The 17,447-nt window shown below is 31.0% G+C and overlaps 1 protein-coding gene across 1 annotated transcript in view; it reads right to left on the bottom strand.

Moving 5' to 3' along the window:
* LOC142226635 (cilia- and flagella-associated protein 44) overlaps positions 1-17,447 on the bottom strand; it is a 51,246-nt gene that overhangs the window by 32,214 nt on the left and 1,585 nt on the right. Inside the window, exons 4-8 of the mRNA XM_075296737.1 lie at positions 14,601-15,426; positions 14,318-14,537; positions 10,783-11,424; positions 10,289-10,396; positions 5,824-7,124 (exon numbers count right to left, since the gene is read on the bottom strand). Of these exons, the coding sequence (XP_075152852.1) occupies positions 5,824-7,124; positions 10,289-10,396; positions 10,783-11,424; positions 14,318-14,537; positions 14,601-15,426 (3,097 nt within the window). The remainder of the gene's footprint in view (positions 1-5,823; positions 7,125-10,288; positions 10,397-10,782; positions 11,425-14,317; positions 14,538-14,600; positions 15,427-17,447) is intronic.

A 17,447-nucleotide genomic window follows, 5' to 3' on the forward strand; every position in this document is an offset into this window, starting at 1 on the left:
TAGAGTCATTTTTAAAACTTTTCGACTAAGCAGTGGCGATTTTACAAGGAAAATGTTGGTATTTTGACCATTTTTGTCGAAATCAGAAAAACATATATATGGGAGCTATATCTAAATCTGAACCGATTTCAACCAAATTTGGCACGCATAGCAACAATGCTAATTCTACTCTCTGAGCAAAATTTCAACTAAATCGGAGTTAAAAATTGGCCTCTGTGGTCATATGAGTGTAAATCGGGCGAAAGCTATATATGGGAGATATATCTAAATCTGAACCGATTTCAGCCAATTTTGGCACGCATAGCTACAATGCTAATTCTACTTCCTGTGCAAAATTTCAACTAAATCGGAGCAAAAAATTGGCCTCTGTGGTCATATGAGTGTAAATCATTTGCACATTTTTTTTGCGTATATTAAAAGGTTGGTCTATGATTACTCCTTCTTGGCGTTACATACAAATGCACAAACTTATTATACCCTGTACCACAGTAGTGGTGAAGGGTATAAATATGGGAAACATTTAAATCTGAAGTAATTTTAAGGAAACTTCGCAAAAGTTTATTTATGATTTATCGCTCGATATATTTGTATTAGAAGTTTAGGAAAATTAGAGTCATTTTTACAACTTTTCGACTAAGCAGTGGCGATTTTACAAGGAAAATGTTGGTATTTTGACCATTTTTGTCGAAATCAGAAACAATATATATGGGAGCTATATCTAAATCTGAACCGATTTCAATCAAATTTGGCACACATGACTATACTACTAATTGTACTCCTAGTGAAAAATTTCAACCAAATTGGGCCAAAACTCTGGCTTCTGGGGCCATATAAGTCCATATCTGGCGAAAAATATATATGGAAGCTATATCTAAATCTGAACCGATTTCAACCAAATTTAGCACGCATAGCTACAATGCTAATTCTACTCCCTGTGCAAAATTTCAACTAAATCGGAGTTAAAAATTGGCCTCTGTGGTCATATGAGTGTAAATCGGGCGAAAGCTATATATGGGAGATATATCCAAATCTGAACCGATTTCAACCAAATTTGGCACGCATAGTTACAATGCTAATTCTAATCCCTATGCAAAATTTCATCTAAATCGGAGCAAAAAATTGGCCTCTGTGGGCAACTGAGTGTAAATCGGGCGAAAGCTATATATGGGAGCAATATCTAAATTTAAACTGATTTGGCTGATATTTTGCAAGTTTTTCGAGACTCATAAAATATTCGGATGTACGGAATTTGAGGAAGATCGGTCGATATACACGCCAATTATGACCAGATCGGTGAAAAATATATATGACAGCTATATCTAAATCTGAACCGATCAATAGGGTCTTTGAGCCGAAACAGGACCCTATACCAAATTTTAGGATAATCGGACTAAAACTGCGAGCTGTACTGTGCACACAAAAATACATCAACACACTGAAAAAACAGTGAACCCACCAGGAAGAAAAATTTCGGTTAATTTTAGAAAATTTTGGATATTTGTAGAAAATTTTAACTAAACAGTATTACAAACGTTGGAATCACGCCGATGTCATAAAAATAAGTAAATATTTTTCGACAAATTCAAGAAAATTTATTAGGCATAACTAAGTTTTTTCACTTGTTAAAGAAAATTTTGTAGTTTGAAGGAAAAACTTGGAGTTCAAAATTGCAAGAATGTCTTTAGTGAAATACGAAGTTCACGGTGGATGCATTTTTGGTAAAATTTACAAATTTAAAGAAATTCTGAACTATTTTGTGGAAGACACGAATTTAGTTAATCTTTATGCTACATTTGAGTATATTTTTTTCCTCGGTCTTAGTTAATTTAACTAACGTACACAAAAAAATATTAGAGTAAAGGAAACTTCCTCCAAACATAATAATTTCATGAACTAAAATAAAGTTAAATTGGCTTTAGTGAAATAGAGAGTTCACTTTTTTTTGAGTGCAGACAGACAGACGGACATCGCTAAATCGACTCAGAATTTAATTCTAAGCCGATCCGTATACTAAAAGGTTGGTCTATGATTACTCCTTCTTGGCGTTACATACAAATGCACAAACTTATTATACCCTGTACCACAGTAGTGGTGAAGGGTATAAAAATAATATCGGTCTGCGTCTAAAAAGAATTTTTTGTAGAAAACTTCCATTTCTTTTATCGGATGTTGTAATTTTTCTCAAATACGTTTGGCACTACTTTTCGCTAGCCTTAATTATTGCAACAAACTCTCGAAAGGATATTCGGGCTGAAAAACTAAACTAAAAAAAAAATAAAAATATGGTGCTAGAAAGTTTCATCCAAAATATTTAATAAAAATATAAAAAAAAAATCAAGGTTCTCGCAGGATTCGAACCTGGGCTCCAAGTGTGTTTCGTATCCGGCCACAGTTAACATTGTATTTATGTAGCAATCGAGGACATAGGGCAGCCACTTTACTTTGGTTATGCAAAATTTTATGTTGTCATTTGGCTAGAATTGCTTTAAATTATTAAAAAATCATTTTGCTGAAATCGCTTTTAATTGTTAACGACATACTCAATTCTTTATAATTACAAATTAAAAAATAATATCGGTCGCACCTAAAAGAAAATTTTTGTAGAAAACTTCCATTTCTTTTATCGAATGTTGAATTTTTTCTCAAATACGTTTGGCACTACTTTTCGCTAGCGTTCATTATTGCAAAAAAACTTTCGAAAGGGTATTCGGACTAAATAATATTTTACAAAACAAAAAATTAAAAAGTTTCATCCAAAATATTTAATAAAAATAAAAAACAATCGAGGTTCTCGCAGGATTCGAACCTGGGCTCCAAGTGTGTTTCGTATCCGGCCACAGTTAACATTGTATTTATGTAGCAATCGAGGACATAGGGCAGCCACTTTATTTTGGTTATGCAAAATTTTATGTCATTTGGCTAGAATTGCTTTTAATTATTAATTTTGAAAAATCATTTTGCTGAAATCGCTTTTAATTGTTAACGGCATCACTTCCTTTTTATTATGAAATAAGTAAGCATCCCATAATTATCTCAAATGATGAGGTTTTTCTTTGAAAACCTTTAAATCAATTTCATGATTATTAGTTAATATTAAGAATAAAATTCATTGATGTTTCTTTCATACATCTTTTTAATACTAAAATCTTTATAATTTATTTACCATATAATAATAAATATAATTTATTTATTACATATTTCAATAAAATTAATGGGCAAATTGCTCGGCAATGCCACTTATGTGGAAGTGTTCTGAACTGCAAATTTACGAAAATCCGAAGCTAAGCTACCAAGTTACTTAACTAAGAAATTTTGAAAACGACAGATTGGGAAATTCTATGCCGGCCTCACAGCAATTGTAAACCGTCGGGAAGCTTTGGGTCAGAACGGCGGCGTACCACCAATCATCGCCAGAAACGCCCGACGAAACAACGCCTAACTGTGCGTCTCGACCCGTCGTCGATGCAACAGAAGGCCGACACATGAATTTCAGCACCAAACATCTGTCAAAGCAAATTTATGTTGGGAGAGTGACGGATGGCCACTGAGCAGATCTGCAAACACTAATAACGGTCTAGCGATCAATGTCCAGCTACGTGCCATCACAAACAGAAGACACACACTTCCGTCAGCTATAGGTTGGAATGTAGTATTTGTACTTAACTTATAAGGAAAAAACATACGAGAATTATGGACATCGAAAGTAATGAGATGTGTTTTATTTGTATAGTATTATGAAACACAGCTAAAATCTATTAAACAAAGCTAAAATATATGAAACAAAGCTATAAATTGTTGGTTTATGTATATACTAAATAATAAGTTTATGGGTAAATGTCTTTACTTGTGTGGCGACGTGAGCGACCTCTTAACACGGCTAGTATTACTATAGTTCACTGTGCTACCAGCGAAGCCTAATTGGTTGCGTAGGCATTGACGCACAAATGTTTTCATTTAGTATTATGTAGTCGATAAGGCCTGGTGTGCACCTACAGCTGAAATTTCGTTTGCATGCCAATAACGCAGTTTTGCAATGCATTTCTTATGGGAGCAAAATATAAACAATCGATAATAAAGGCTCACGGAATTTTCGTTAGCAAATATATAAAAATTTCCGCTAGAGGTGCATACCAGCCTCAATAGGAGATGTAATAAGATAACTCGCCGTTTTAGGCAATTAATTTAGTTTGGGATGTGATATTTCTGAAAAATGCTTTGTGAAAAATTACCATTATAAAGAACTTAGAACTAGAGAATGAAGCCGCCGAGTCGTGCCGCCGATTTAAGAAGCCTACCAGTTTTTGCCAGTCGAAGCCACCTCCGAATATGTCGACTAATCTCGACTCAAAAATAATGATTTAAATTATTAGTAATTGTTAGAAAAAATTATTAGTAATTGTTGTATTTATTGTCAAAATGTTTCGACTTTCCACTTAAAATCCGTCAGTATCAAGTTGCTATAATAATTTTGCAAAAATTTGGCTCAGAAAATTTTAATGAAATGTAAATGTGATTGTCATTGAGCTTAACATGGAATCGGGCAGCACTCAGTGATAAGAGAGAAGTTCACCAATGTGGTATCACAATGGACTGAATAGTCTAAGTGAGCTTGATACATCGGGCTGCCACCTAACCCAACCAAACCTAAATGTGATTGTATGATTGGTTGTATAACTAATCTCATTACCATTCGAATAACTTTAAATTGATTTTATAATGGAAAATTGTAAATTTATATCGGCTTAGCCGTCAAGCCGCCGACGACAAAAATGGGTCGGCTTCATTCTCTGTGCGAGCCTATATCGAGTTACGACAGTAATTTTTTCACGGTTAATTTTCTTTAATAATTCATTGTAAAGAAAGTCAACTTATCGAATTGTTCCTCTAGAACATTCCATTATCAAGTTATATAAAATATAAAGATATAGCATTTTATTATTGCTGTACGGGTTTATTTTTAATTTTAGTGTTAAACGCGAACTTAGAACTCACTTTTAACTGAAAAGCAATTGAATTTTTGAAATATAGATTTTCTATTGAAAGGCGATTGGCAAATCTCGATAATACGTACTTAGTGTTAAATAAAAATATTTTGAAATGAAGGAATATTTTAATAGATTTTAAATATTTCTATAAACATTTTAAACCCGGTATACAGCTCTTGCAAGAATTTGTATAATTATATCTTATAATAACAGACTTATCTGGGTTGGATTCGATCCCAACTGATCCCCAGAATTCACAACTGGATCCTCTTGGAGCAGCGAATTTCATTCGATCCGGCTGAAATTTGTTATATGATGTTAATATATACCCCTTAATAGCCGCAAAAACTGACCGATATCGGTTCATTATTATATCTTGTGTACGTAAAAGAAAAGGTGAAAAGGTTTAAGTGGCAGCCCGTTTTATTTCAGGCGAACTTTTCACTGAGTTCTGGCCATTCTATGTTTAGCTCAACGACAAGAGACCTCCTTTTTATAGCCGAGTCCGAACGGCGTTCCACACTGCGGTGAAACCACGGAGAGATCCTTTGAATAATTCACCGCTGAAAAACTTTATGGTGTTTGATCGAAACTGGGATTGAACCCATGACATACAAATGGTCATGGGTTCAATACCAGTTTCAACCAAAGTAAGACATGCTAACCTTTGCACCACGGTGGCACCCACCTCTAGTTGGAACACCTTTTAATGCAAAAATAAAGACTTAATTTAAAATTCCACAAATCCTTAATTTAAGATAAAATCTCTATTTTATGTATAATGTGGATGATATCTAGTGAAGTGTAGAAATATGAATGACCATATTTATAAACTTACCGTCAGCAGCCTTGGCAGGCTTTGGTGGACGCCATTTCTTTTTGAAAATTCTCCTTAGAAAATCGTAAAACTTGTGACCTTTTGTGGTACTATGAAATTTTGCTTGAATCATCAATATTTGCTCATTGAAACGATCACAATTCTTGCGGAGATCTTCAATTTGCCGATTCAGAATATTTATGGAAGTCTGAGCCTCATTACGAATCTGCATGGCAGTTTCGGCATTATTCAAAAGTTGATTTTCAATTTGTTCGCTATCGCGCAAAATATACAATTCCTGATTGAGTACAGTCAAATAGCTTTGCATGAATTCAGCCTCAAATTTGGTGTGCAAACGTATATCTTCCAATTCACGGAGGCGTTTATCAAATATTTTAATATTCTCATGGATCATATGTACAATACCATCTTGTTCCATTAATAAATCCAATAACCAGCGATAACGCAATTCAGAGAGCCATGGATATGATGAAGCGTAGTGGCTATTGTCCATCTCCTTTGACATAGGCTCGCTTGATTGTTGAAACTCCATTAGTTCAGAGATCAGTGATGAACTATAGGGAAAACTTTCAAGATCTTTCACATTTAAAGCAGAACATTTTTCGTATTCATTTAAAGATTCGGGGGTAATGATAGATTTGACTCTCTCGGAAGATTCCCCTTTAGGTACCATATCCTCCACCTTCTTCTCCAGATAGAGTATATCTTTAATATTGATATTACATCCAGGATGACAATGTTCGATTAAATTCAACTCTGGCCATTCTTCATCCCTGTTGAGCGGTGGTATGTCCATGAGATATTTACGATTCTTCTCCGGTATATATTGATGAAGTTCTTCCAAACGCTTTCGTTTCTTTTCTATCATATCGTACAAATCCTTTTTGTCCTTTCTTAGGACAAAGACACGCTGATTAAAATTATTAATAAGTCCATGTAAGTTTTCCCGCAATGTAACAATTTCTTTATATTTATAGGTTAAAGTCTCATGAGGTTGTGGCTCATATTGGGGACCCGTCTTCAATTTATAATCCCCAATACTTCTTTGGGCTTCTTGAATTTTCCGATCGTCATCGGGATGATTTTTATTAGGATCAGGTTTTTGTTTAAACATCTTCTCCCAGTTGAACGATCGTTCTACCTGATAGAGTTGTCGTGAACGATAGCGACTTAAGAGCCGAAGCATTTTGCGACTAAAACGTGGTATTATAGAATTAGGATCCCGTCCAAAAAAGAATGTCTCTTTTGGTGGTTCTGGCATACTGTCATCCTTGTACTCGGCCGTAGTCATAATGGTACGTCTAAGGAATAAGCATCGGTGTAATTACGAGTTAGTTTGATCCATTATGGATGAAATTTTTCTAGAAAAAAGTTGTAGATCTTACGTTGGTGTAATGTCACTCGATTCCACTGGAGAGTTTCCTCTGATGGAGTAGGCAGCATGTAAGTGTAAGTGAAATGTAGTGTTATAAGTATTTAGAAAAATTTCAGCAAAAATAGGGTTGGTAGTTGAGGTGGAAATCTGGTTGCTAAAAGCTCTTGAGCCCTTACCGCCATCAAAATATAAAGACTTACCATAGTTAGGTTAAGTTAGGTATTGTGGCAGCCCGTTATTTCAGGAGTATTTATGCCCATGTTCCCAAATCCACTTCCAGGTGAATGTGAATTAATTCCAAAATTTTCGTGTCCTACAATCCACTTTCACCGGAATTTTCGTGAAATCAATTCACTTGCAAAAGTCTTGGTGAAAGTTAAATTATGTCCAAGATGGGTGTATTTCCGGTTAAAAAAAGTACTCGCGTAAAAAATTTGAAATGTTGTATATTTTATACATGAGTTTTATTAGAAGTGCGTCATTTTTAATTAAAAAAAATAATAAATTATAATAAGTCTATTGATTCCACTTATTTTGATTTCCGCCTTAGTGAATTTTTGGGTAATTTGTGCAACCCAGCTGGTTACAGAAAAGTTCAAAAAAGAACGTGGAATTAAGAACACCAAATTTTCACGTTCGTGGATTTGACGTGAATAGTGGAAGTGGAATTGAAGTGGATATCGGAACATGGGTGTTAGACTATTCAATACATGAAGTATTCCTACCAGCCGCCGTTGGCATTAACTTAATCGATTTCTTTAATGTCTTTGGGAGAGTATGTAACAACTTTTCATTGCTTCATATGTTATATATTGGAAGTTCTTTAAGATTTTTTTACACTATTTTACTTTTTATACCCTCCTCCACCATAGGATGGGGACGTTTTCTTTTCTTGTAAAATATGTGCACTTTTTCGCATTTTACCTGGAATACGATCTTTTTGTAGGTTCTTTTGTAAAAAAGGCAACAATTGGAAAAGGTTTAGATTTTTTTATGAAAGTTATGCCACGCGTGAATGAAGAAGTACATTCAACACCAAAAATTGTATTGCGCAGAAATGAGGAACAAACGTAAGTATTGTTTATATTTTGCTCTTACTTTCGCCCGGTATGCACCTATTCTTTTCTGCCCGTTATGTGCCTTGCAGGCTATAAGTTTATCCGGACGACAGTGGTCGTGTCGAAAATATCCCATATATTGGCCACATTATAAGTTAAGTCCGAAGGCATAATCGATACTGCTGCATGTTTATGGGATCGATAACACATTTACCGATTATTTAGTCATCAACGAATTGTCGTATGGATTGGACACACTGTAAGATTCTTTACAAACACAGACATTCCGTCCGGAAAACCCTATACAGCTAATTTTTCATACCCGAAACGAACGCTTTCGTTCGACTGAAATGACCAAAACAGCTGATTTTCCTTTATAAATTCAGCTGTTTTGGGCATTCTAGTCGAACGAAAGCATTCGTTTCGGATATGAGAAAATGGTTGATGGTTTGGAAGACGCATTAAAAATTTCAGACCCCATAAAGTCTGAGACATCTTGGAATGTCCGTCCGTCCGTCTGTTGAAATCTGCTTAACTTTCGAACGAAGCAAGCTATCGGCTAGAAATTTTACACAAGTAGTTGTTATTGATGTAGGTCGGATGGTGTTGTAAATGGACCATATCGAACCACTTTTAGGTATATGCCGCATATAAACTGACCACCAACTTTGATTTCCGGAGGGTCGTAGAGGTATAAATTTTACCCGTTCCGGTTGAAATTTGTTACGAGATGCTAGAATATTCCCTTCAACAACCACAGCAACAAAAATTGTACCAAATCGGTTCATAATTATATAGCCCCATATAAACCGATCCCTAGATTTGATTCCGGAGCCGCTTTTATCTGATCTAATTTAAATTTGGTACGTGATATTAGTATATGTGGATGACAGGCTTTTGTAGAACATTGTACACAATTCATGGTGGAGGATATATAAGATTCAGCCTGGCATAATATTTTTCATTCCGTTTGTAACACATCGAAGTATTGGCATCAGATGCTATAATGTAAATATATATTCTTGGTTGTGTTGAAATGCTGAGTCGATCTAGCGATGTCCGTCTATCCATATGTCTGTTGAAATCACCCCAACTTCCGAACGAAACAAGTTATCAATCTGAAAATTCGCACATGTAGTTGTTATTTATTTGGTATTTCAAATGGGCTATATAGGACCACTTTTAGGTATAGCCTCCATATAAACCGACCCCCAGGTTTTGATTGTGGAGGATTTTGGAGGGACAAATTTCATCAGATCCGGTTGAAATTAAACCTATCCGCAAATTGGGCCTGCGGTTCCTCTAGGAGGAGCAAATTTCATCCGATCCGGTTGAAATTTGGTACGTGGTTTTAGTATATGGCGCCTAACTTTTAGGTATAGCCCCCATATAAACCGACTCCAGATTTTGCTTGCGGAGGCTTTTGGAGGAGCAAATTTCATGCGATCCGGTTGAAATAACACCGATCCCCTGATTTGGCTTAGGGAGCCCCTAAGAGAAGTAAACTTCATGAGATCTGGTTGGAATTTGGTACGTTAAGTCAATATGTAACATCAAATCACCATTCAAAAATTTGATCTTATTGGTGCATAATTATAAAGAGCCCCATATAACCAGATTTGATTTCCGGAGCTTCCTGTTGGTGCAAATTTCATCGAATCCGCTTTAAATTTGGTATGGTATGGTATGGCCAATCATACAAACTTTGGTCCATAACTATAAAGCCACCATATAAATCGATCACAGGATTGGATTTTCGGCTTACCGTGCGAAAATTGGTTCATATAGGTTGAAATTATTTATGAACTTAGTAATCTGCCTCCATATGGACTAAGACAAGTGTTACCACAACCAAAGTAATTCGATTGTAGATGACATTTTTTACTAGAACTTTCTATGCCATTCATGGTGGATGACATACAAAATTCAGCTTGACCGAATTTACTGCCGTATGTATTTATTATAATTTAAAATTTTAGGGAATATAAAAAGAGTTTTTGTACCAAATATGGGGAACTTTGTATATACATACTTTTGCTTCAATGCTTCCAATCGCAATCGTTCTTCAATGTCTGCCTTGATAGCTTCAAAATTATTATCTAAACGCTCCAAACGAAAAGAATATAGAACATCATTAGACCTAAAATTAAAAAAAAGAGGAAAAAAGACACACATTTTATATTTATGTTTAACTGATATTTATATATTTTTGACTAAGGACCTATTCGAAACCAGAACTATTTAATATCGTGAGATCTCAATCAATCGTTAGTTTGCTGTCCAAAATTTGCTTTTGAACAATAGTAAAAATATAACGCTTTACAAATCAAACTTTGGGGACATGGCTATAGAAATCGTTGGGGACATGGCTATAGAGAACTGAAAGTCCTAGGAACCGTTTGTATTAAATTCTTAATGTTCTATTTGGGTGGTAAAACGGTATATTCCTTCTCATGGTATCACAATGCATTGAATTATATTTACGCTGTTGTAATTGTTGTATTTACTCTTATTTATTTAACTTACCCTATACTAGATATTTTTATGGGTACATGATCCAAAGTCTTTATGAAATAATCATATAACTTTTTCTTTCCAACTTGAGATACTTCCAAATCATAGGCCAAATCTTCTCGAACATCATCTAATTCAGCTTGCAATTCATCCCGTATTTGCCCCGTGATACGCTCATCTAACAATAAATCGCGGTGTCCTATACGTAAGTTGTCATCGATGTTGAGATTCTCCTCTAGTAGGTTATTGAATTTTTTCTGTAATACAGAAATATCACTCAAAACTTTGCGATCATGTTCAGCTGTTGCCTCTTCTTGACGTTTTATTTCAGCATAGATTTTTTCTTGTTCCAATGAGGGATATTCAGCGTCGATAATATCTTCAGCGGGTTTAATTTTACGAGGCATAAATACCATAGGCTCTTTCTCCATCTCAACTCGGGGACCGTACCAATAGTAAACGAAAATATTTCCATCAAATCCAATGCTAAAAATATATCTACCATCATGGCTGAGTATGAGACGTGGTATATTACCATTTAGAGGATCATGCATTCCCAGCAAGCGATAGTTACGTAGATCAGTGAAGTTCGCTTGATCGATATGTTGTATGCGGATTTGTCCATTTCCCATGCCAAAGAGCAGATACTGTTCACTAGAATGAATATATATAGTCATTTAATTAAAATTAGGATAGGCTATAGTATTTTTCAAATTGTGAATTTTAGCAAAGCTATTCATGAATAGTGAACAATAAATTGTCTTTATGTTCAAGAAATTTGTCCTTAATATTGTGTATATTGCACATTGCAGTGAAACCACTTAGAGAATGTCACCAGCATTACTGAGGTGGGATAATCCACCGCTGAAAAACTTTTTGGTGTTCAGTCGAAGCAGGAATCGAACCCATTTTTGTAAAAATTTTATGTCTATAGAAAATTTTGTCAAAATTTCATTTCTATAGAAAATTTTGTCAACATTTTATACCTACAGAAATTTTTCTTAAAATTTTGTATCTAAGAAAATTTTGTCAAAATTTTATTTCTATAGAGAATTTTGTTAAAATTTTATGCCTATAGAAAATTTTTTCAACATTTTAATCTACAGAAATTTTTCTTAAAATTTTATATCTATAGAAAATTTTGTCAAAATTTTATTTCTATTGAAAATTTTGTCAAAATTTTATTTCTATTGAAAATTTTGTTAAAATTTTATTTCTATTGAAAATTTTGTCAAAAATTTATTTCTATAGAAAATGTTGCCAAAAATTTATTTCTATAGAAAAATTTGTCAAAAATGTATTTCTATGGAAAATTTTGTCAAAATGTTATTTCTATGGAAAATTTTGTCAAAATTTCATTTCTATAGAAAATTTTGTCAACATTTTATACCTACAGAAATTTTTCTTAAAATTTTGTATCTAAGAAAATTTTGTCAAAATTTTATTTCTATAGAGAATTTTGTCAAAAATTTATGCCTATAGAAAATTTTTTCAACATTTTATATCTACAGAATTTTTTCTTAAAATTTTATATCTATAGAAAATTTTGTCAAAATTTTATTTCTATTGAAAATTTTGTCAAAATTTTATTTCTATTGAAAATTTTGTCAAAATTTTATTTCTATTGAAAATTTTGTCAAAAATTTATTTCTATAGAAAATGTTGTCAAAAATTTATTTCTATAGAAAAATTTGTCAAAAATGTATTTCTATGGAAAATTTTGTCAAAATGTTATTTCTATGGAAAATTTTGTTAAAATGTTATTTCTATTGAAAATTTTGTCAAAATTTTATTTCTATAGAAAAATTTGTCAAAATTTTATTTCTATAGAAAATTTTGTCAAAATTTTATGTCTATAGAAAAATTTGTCAAAATTTTATTTCTATAGAAAATTTTGTTAAATTTTTATTTCTATAGAAAATTTTGTCAAAATTTTATTTCTATTTTATGTCAACATTTTATATCTACAGAAATTTTTCTTAAAATTTTATATCTATAGAAAATTTTGTCAAAATTTTATTTCTATTGAAAATTTTGTCAAAATTTTATTTCTATTGAAAATTTTGTCAAAATTTTATTTCTATTGAAAATTTTGTCAAAAATTTATTTCTATAGAAAATGTTGTCAAAAATTTATTTCTATAGAAAAATTTGTCAAAAATGTATTTCTATGGAAAATTTTGTCAAAATGTTATTTCTATGGAAAATTTTGTCAAAATTTCATTTCTATAGAAAATTTTGTCAACATTTTATACCTACAGAAAATTTTCTTAAAATTTTGTATCTAAGAAAATTTTGTCAAAATTTTATGCCTATAGAAAATTTTTTCAACATTTTATATCTACAGAAATTTTTCTTAAAATTTTATATCTATAGAAAATTTTGTCAAAATTTTCTATTGAAAATTTTGTCAAAATTTTATTTCTATTGAAAATTTTGTCAAAAATTTATTTCTATAGAAAATGTTGTCAAAAATTTATTTCTATAGAAAAATTTGTCAAAAATGTATTTCTATGGAAAATTTTGTCAAAATGTTATTTCTATGGAAAATTTTGTTAAAATGTTATTTCTATAGAAAATTTTGTCAAAATTTTATTTCTATAGAAAAATTTGTCAAAATTTTATTTCTATAGAAAATTTTGTCAAAATTTTATGTCTATAGAAAAATTTGTCAAAATTTTATTTCTATAGAAAATTTTGTTAAATTTTTATTTCTATAGAAAATTTTGTCAAAATTTTATTTCTATTTTATGTCTATAGAAAATTTTGGCAAAATTTTATATGTATAGACAATTTTGTCAACATTTTATATCTACAGAAAATTTCCTTAAAATTGTATATCTATAGAAAATTTGTCAAAATTTTATTTCTATTGAAAATTTTGTCGAAAATGTATTTCTATAGAAAATGTCAAAAATTTATTTTTATGGATAATTTTGTCAAAAATGTATTTCTATGGAAAATTTTGTCAAAAATTCATTTCTATGGAAATTTTTGTCAAAATGTTATTTCTATGGAAAATTTTGTCAAAATGTTATTTCTATAGAAAAAATTGTGAAAGTTTTATTTCTATAGAAAAATTTGTCAAAATTTTATTTCTATAGAAAATTTTGTCAAATTTTTATGTCTATAGAAAATTTTGTCTAAATTTTATTTCTATAGAAAATTTTGTCAAAATTTTATTTTTATAGAAAATTTAAGTACCTCTTAGTTGGAGAGGTTTGCAAATAGTTTGCAAACACTAAAAAATCTACCATTTTTGGTAGCCAACCACCAACTATGGTTAGAATGCAAATCAGAAAAAAAATCTAAAAATGATTTATTTGGCAAAATATCACGTCATTTTTAACTCCCATCCAAAACACTGAATTCGGATCACACTAAGAAGTGATGCAAATTTAGTGCAACGGCTATTAAAATGGTGGACATCCGTCCTATGACAAGCCTATATTAAATTTATTGCTTCTGCGCCAATTTTGCACCACTTCCGAATCCAAAGAGAACATTTTCATAACCTTTTTGGCGACGCCTTTTTTCTGGGTACTTACATGGCAAGATATGAATGGATTTCAATATCATCTCCACCTTTTATTAGGGTTGATCGAATTGGATTTACAGCTCCCATAGATAACTCATAGATGTATCCCGCATCATAGCCACCCATGGAAACCCATATTGTATTGTTGTTTGTATATTTTAACCATAATACGGGATTTGGTACCGAAGGAATATGTAGGGGTTCCTCTTCTTCTTCGGGTTCCGAATCAGCTAAATAGGATTATTTAAAATTACAATATCGTCCAAGGGGTACGTCTTCGAAGACAACCTTACCCAAAGCTGCTTCCATATCTATTTGTAATCCTGGATTGGCCGCTTTCAATTTTTCAATATCTTCCAATTTTCGTTGTTTCTTTTTCTCTTTCCTCTTTTTGATCTCTTTCCTACGCAATTCTCTTCTAATCTGGCTCTTAACTGAGACAAACTTGGTGCTTTTTATAGTCGTCTTCTCGGTCAAGTTATAAGTCATGAAAGTTTGCTTTTCATTCACCGTCATTGGTAATTCACACTCATAAATTTCTCCACTTTTGCATCCAATAACCAATGTACAATGTTCATCCTTCCAATAGAAACAATTGGGTATAGCTCCAAATTGTATGAAGCCTATGGGCTGGAGTAATATATAAGAATCTTGTTTTTCTGTCAAACCATACATGAATATGGAACGATCAGCACTACCGGTAATGAGTAATGTATTCGAGGGATTTATTGTTAGACGAGTAACGGCGGCTGTATGGGCTTTAGTTGGTCGTATCAAACACAATTGAGGTTTGATAGGCTGTGTCAAATCTAAATAGATTTGTCTGATAACACCATCCTCGAAGCTTGCCACTAACTCCATGCCCGACTGTGATACCTTGAAACCAAACCATAAAAGGTCCGTGCCCACTGAGGAGAAAAGTTTTTCCAATATAAGTTTTTGATTTTCATAATCATAGACCAAAATTCGTCCATCTTGACCCAAAGTCATAAGGTATGGCGATACCGGACTAGTTTGAGCTGCTATTATGCGTCCACCATGACAAGAATATAATTTATAGGATTCCTTTGGTATATCCTTGGTATTAAGATCACAATACCAAACACCGCCATCGCCATCCTAGAGTAAATATAAGAGCCAACAATTTAATTTAATTTAACTTTTATTCAAAATAGTAAACAATGTCCGTTAACATACAGAGAAAATATTACATCAGAGAAAATAGGAATCCAGTACAAAAAGAAAACTAACCACTTGTACTATGCAATGCCGCAAATACTTTCGTAACTTTTTGGAATTTTCTTAAAAATCAAAATCTTTTTTCAATTCTCAAAAAGAAAAGAAATTGGGAAACGATATTCCTTTGTCTAAAATTTCGTTTGTGAGAAAAGATTTTTTTGCGTGTAGGAATCACGGTAGCCACAGTTGGTAGAATTCTTGGTGTTTTGGTAGAATTTTCTATACAAACAAAAATTTTGACAAAATTTTCTATACAAAAAAAAAATTGACGAAATTTTCTATAGAAATAAAATTTTGACAAAATTTTCTATAGAAATAACATTTTGACAAAATTTCCTATAGAAATAAAATTTAACACCATTTTCTATAGAAATAAAATTTTGACGAAATTTTCTATAGAAATAAAATTTTGACGAAATTTTATAGAAATAAAATTTTGACAAAATTTTCTATAGAAATAAAATTTTAACAAAATTTTCTATAGAAACAAAATTTTGACAAAATTTTCTATAGAAATAAAACGTTGACACAATTTTCTATAGAAATAAAATTTTGACAAAATTTCCTATAGAAATAAAATTTTGACGAAATTTTCTATAGAAATAAAATTTTGACAAAAAATCCTATAGAAATAAAATGTTGACAAAATTTTATATAGAAATACAATTTTGACGAAATTTTCTATAGAAAAAAAACTTTTGACAAAAATTCCTATAGAAATAAAATTTTGACAAAATATCCTATAGAAATAAAATTTTGACGAAATTTTCTATAGAAATAAAATTTTGCAAAATTTCTTATAGAAATAAAATGTTGACAAAATTTTGTATAGAAATAAAATTTTGACGAAATAAATAAAATTTTGCAAAAATTCTTATAGAAATAAAATGTTGACAAAATTTTGTATAGAAATAAAATTTTGACGAAATTTTCTATAGAAATAAAATTTTAACAACATTTTCGATAGAAATAAAATTTTGAGAAAATTTTCTATAGAAATAACATTTGGACAAAATTTTCTATAGAAATAAAATTTTGACAAAATTTCCTATAGAAATAAAATTTAGACAAAATTTTCTATAGACATAAAATTTTGACAAAATTTTCTATAGAAATAAAATTTGACAAACTTTTCTATAGAAATAAAATTTTGACATAACTTTCTATAGAAATAAAATTTTGACAAAATTTTCTATAGAAATAAAATTTTGACAAAATTTTCTATAGAAATAAAATTTTGACAAAATTTTCTATAAAAATAAAATTGACAAAATTTTCTATAGAAATAAAATTTTGACAAAATTTTCTATAGAAATAAATTTTTGACAAAATTTTCTATAGAAATAAAATTTTGACAAAATTTTCTATAAAAATAAAATTGACAAAATTTTCTATAAAAATAAAATTTGGAGACAATTTTCTATAGAAATAAAATTTTGAAAAAATTTTCTATAGAAATAAATTTTTGACAAAATTTTCTATAGAAATAAAATGTTGACGAAACTTTCTATAGAAATAAAATTTTCAAAATTATATTTTTTAGTAGATTATTTTTGGCTCCAGTGGCAACCGTGGTAGGAATTGAAAAAATATTTATTTTGTTGCATTCAGACACAGAAAAAATATCACCAAAATATTTTCAATTAAAAAGTTGATTGAAGTTGATTTTTTTTTCATTTATTAATCAAGATAGAAGCATTAAATGAATCAAGTCAATGATTAAATATTTTTAAAATTTTTAATGAAAAAACTAATTGATACAATTAACTTTTCAATCAAAGTCGAAAGACTTACGGCCATTTTCAAGTAGCTCCGTTAGGCTTTAACTGCCAGTTAACAGAAAGTAAATTGCAAATATCTTCTGTTCGGTTAACTTTAACTGAAAAACTTTCGTCAGTTAA

The sequence above is a fragment of the Haematobia irritans genome, chromosome 2 (genome assembly GCF_050003625.1).
Source record: "Haematobia irritans isolate KBUSLIRL chromosome 2, ASM5000362v1, whole genome shotgun sequence".
Classification (NCBI taxonomy): Eukaryota; Metazoa; Arthropoda; class Insecta; order Diptera; family Muscidae; genus Haematobia; species Haematobia irritans.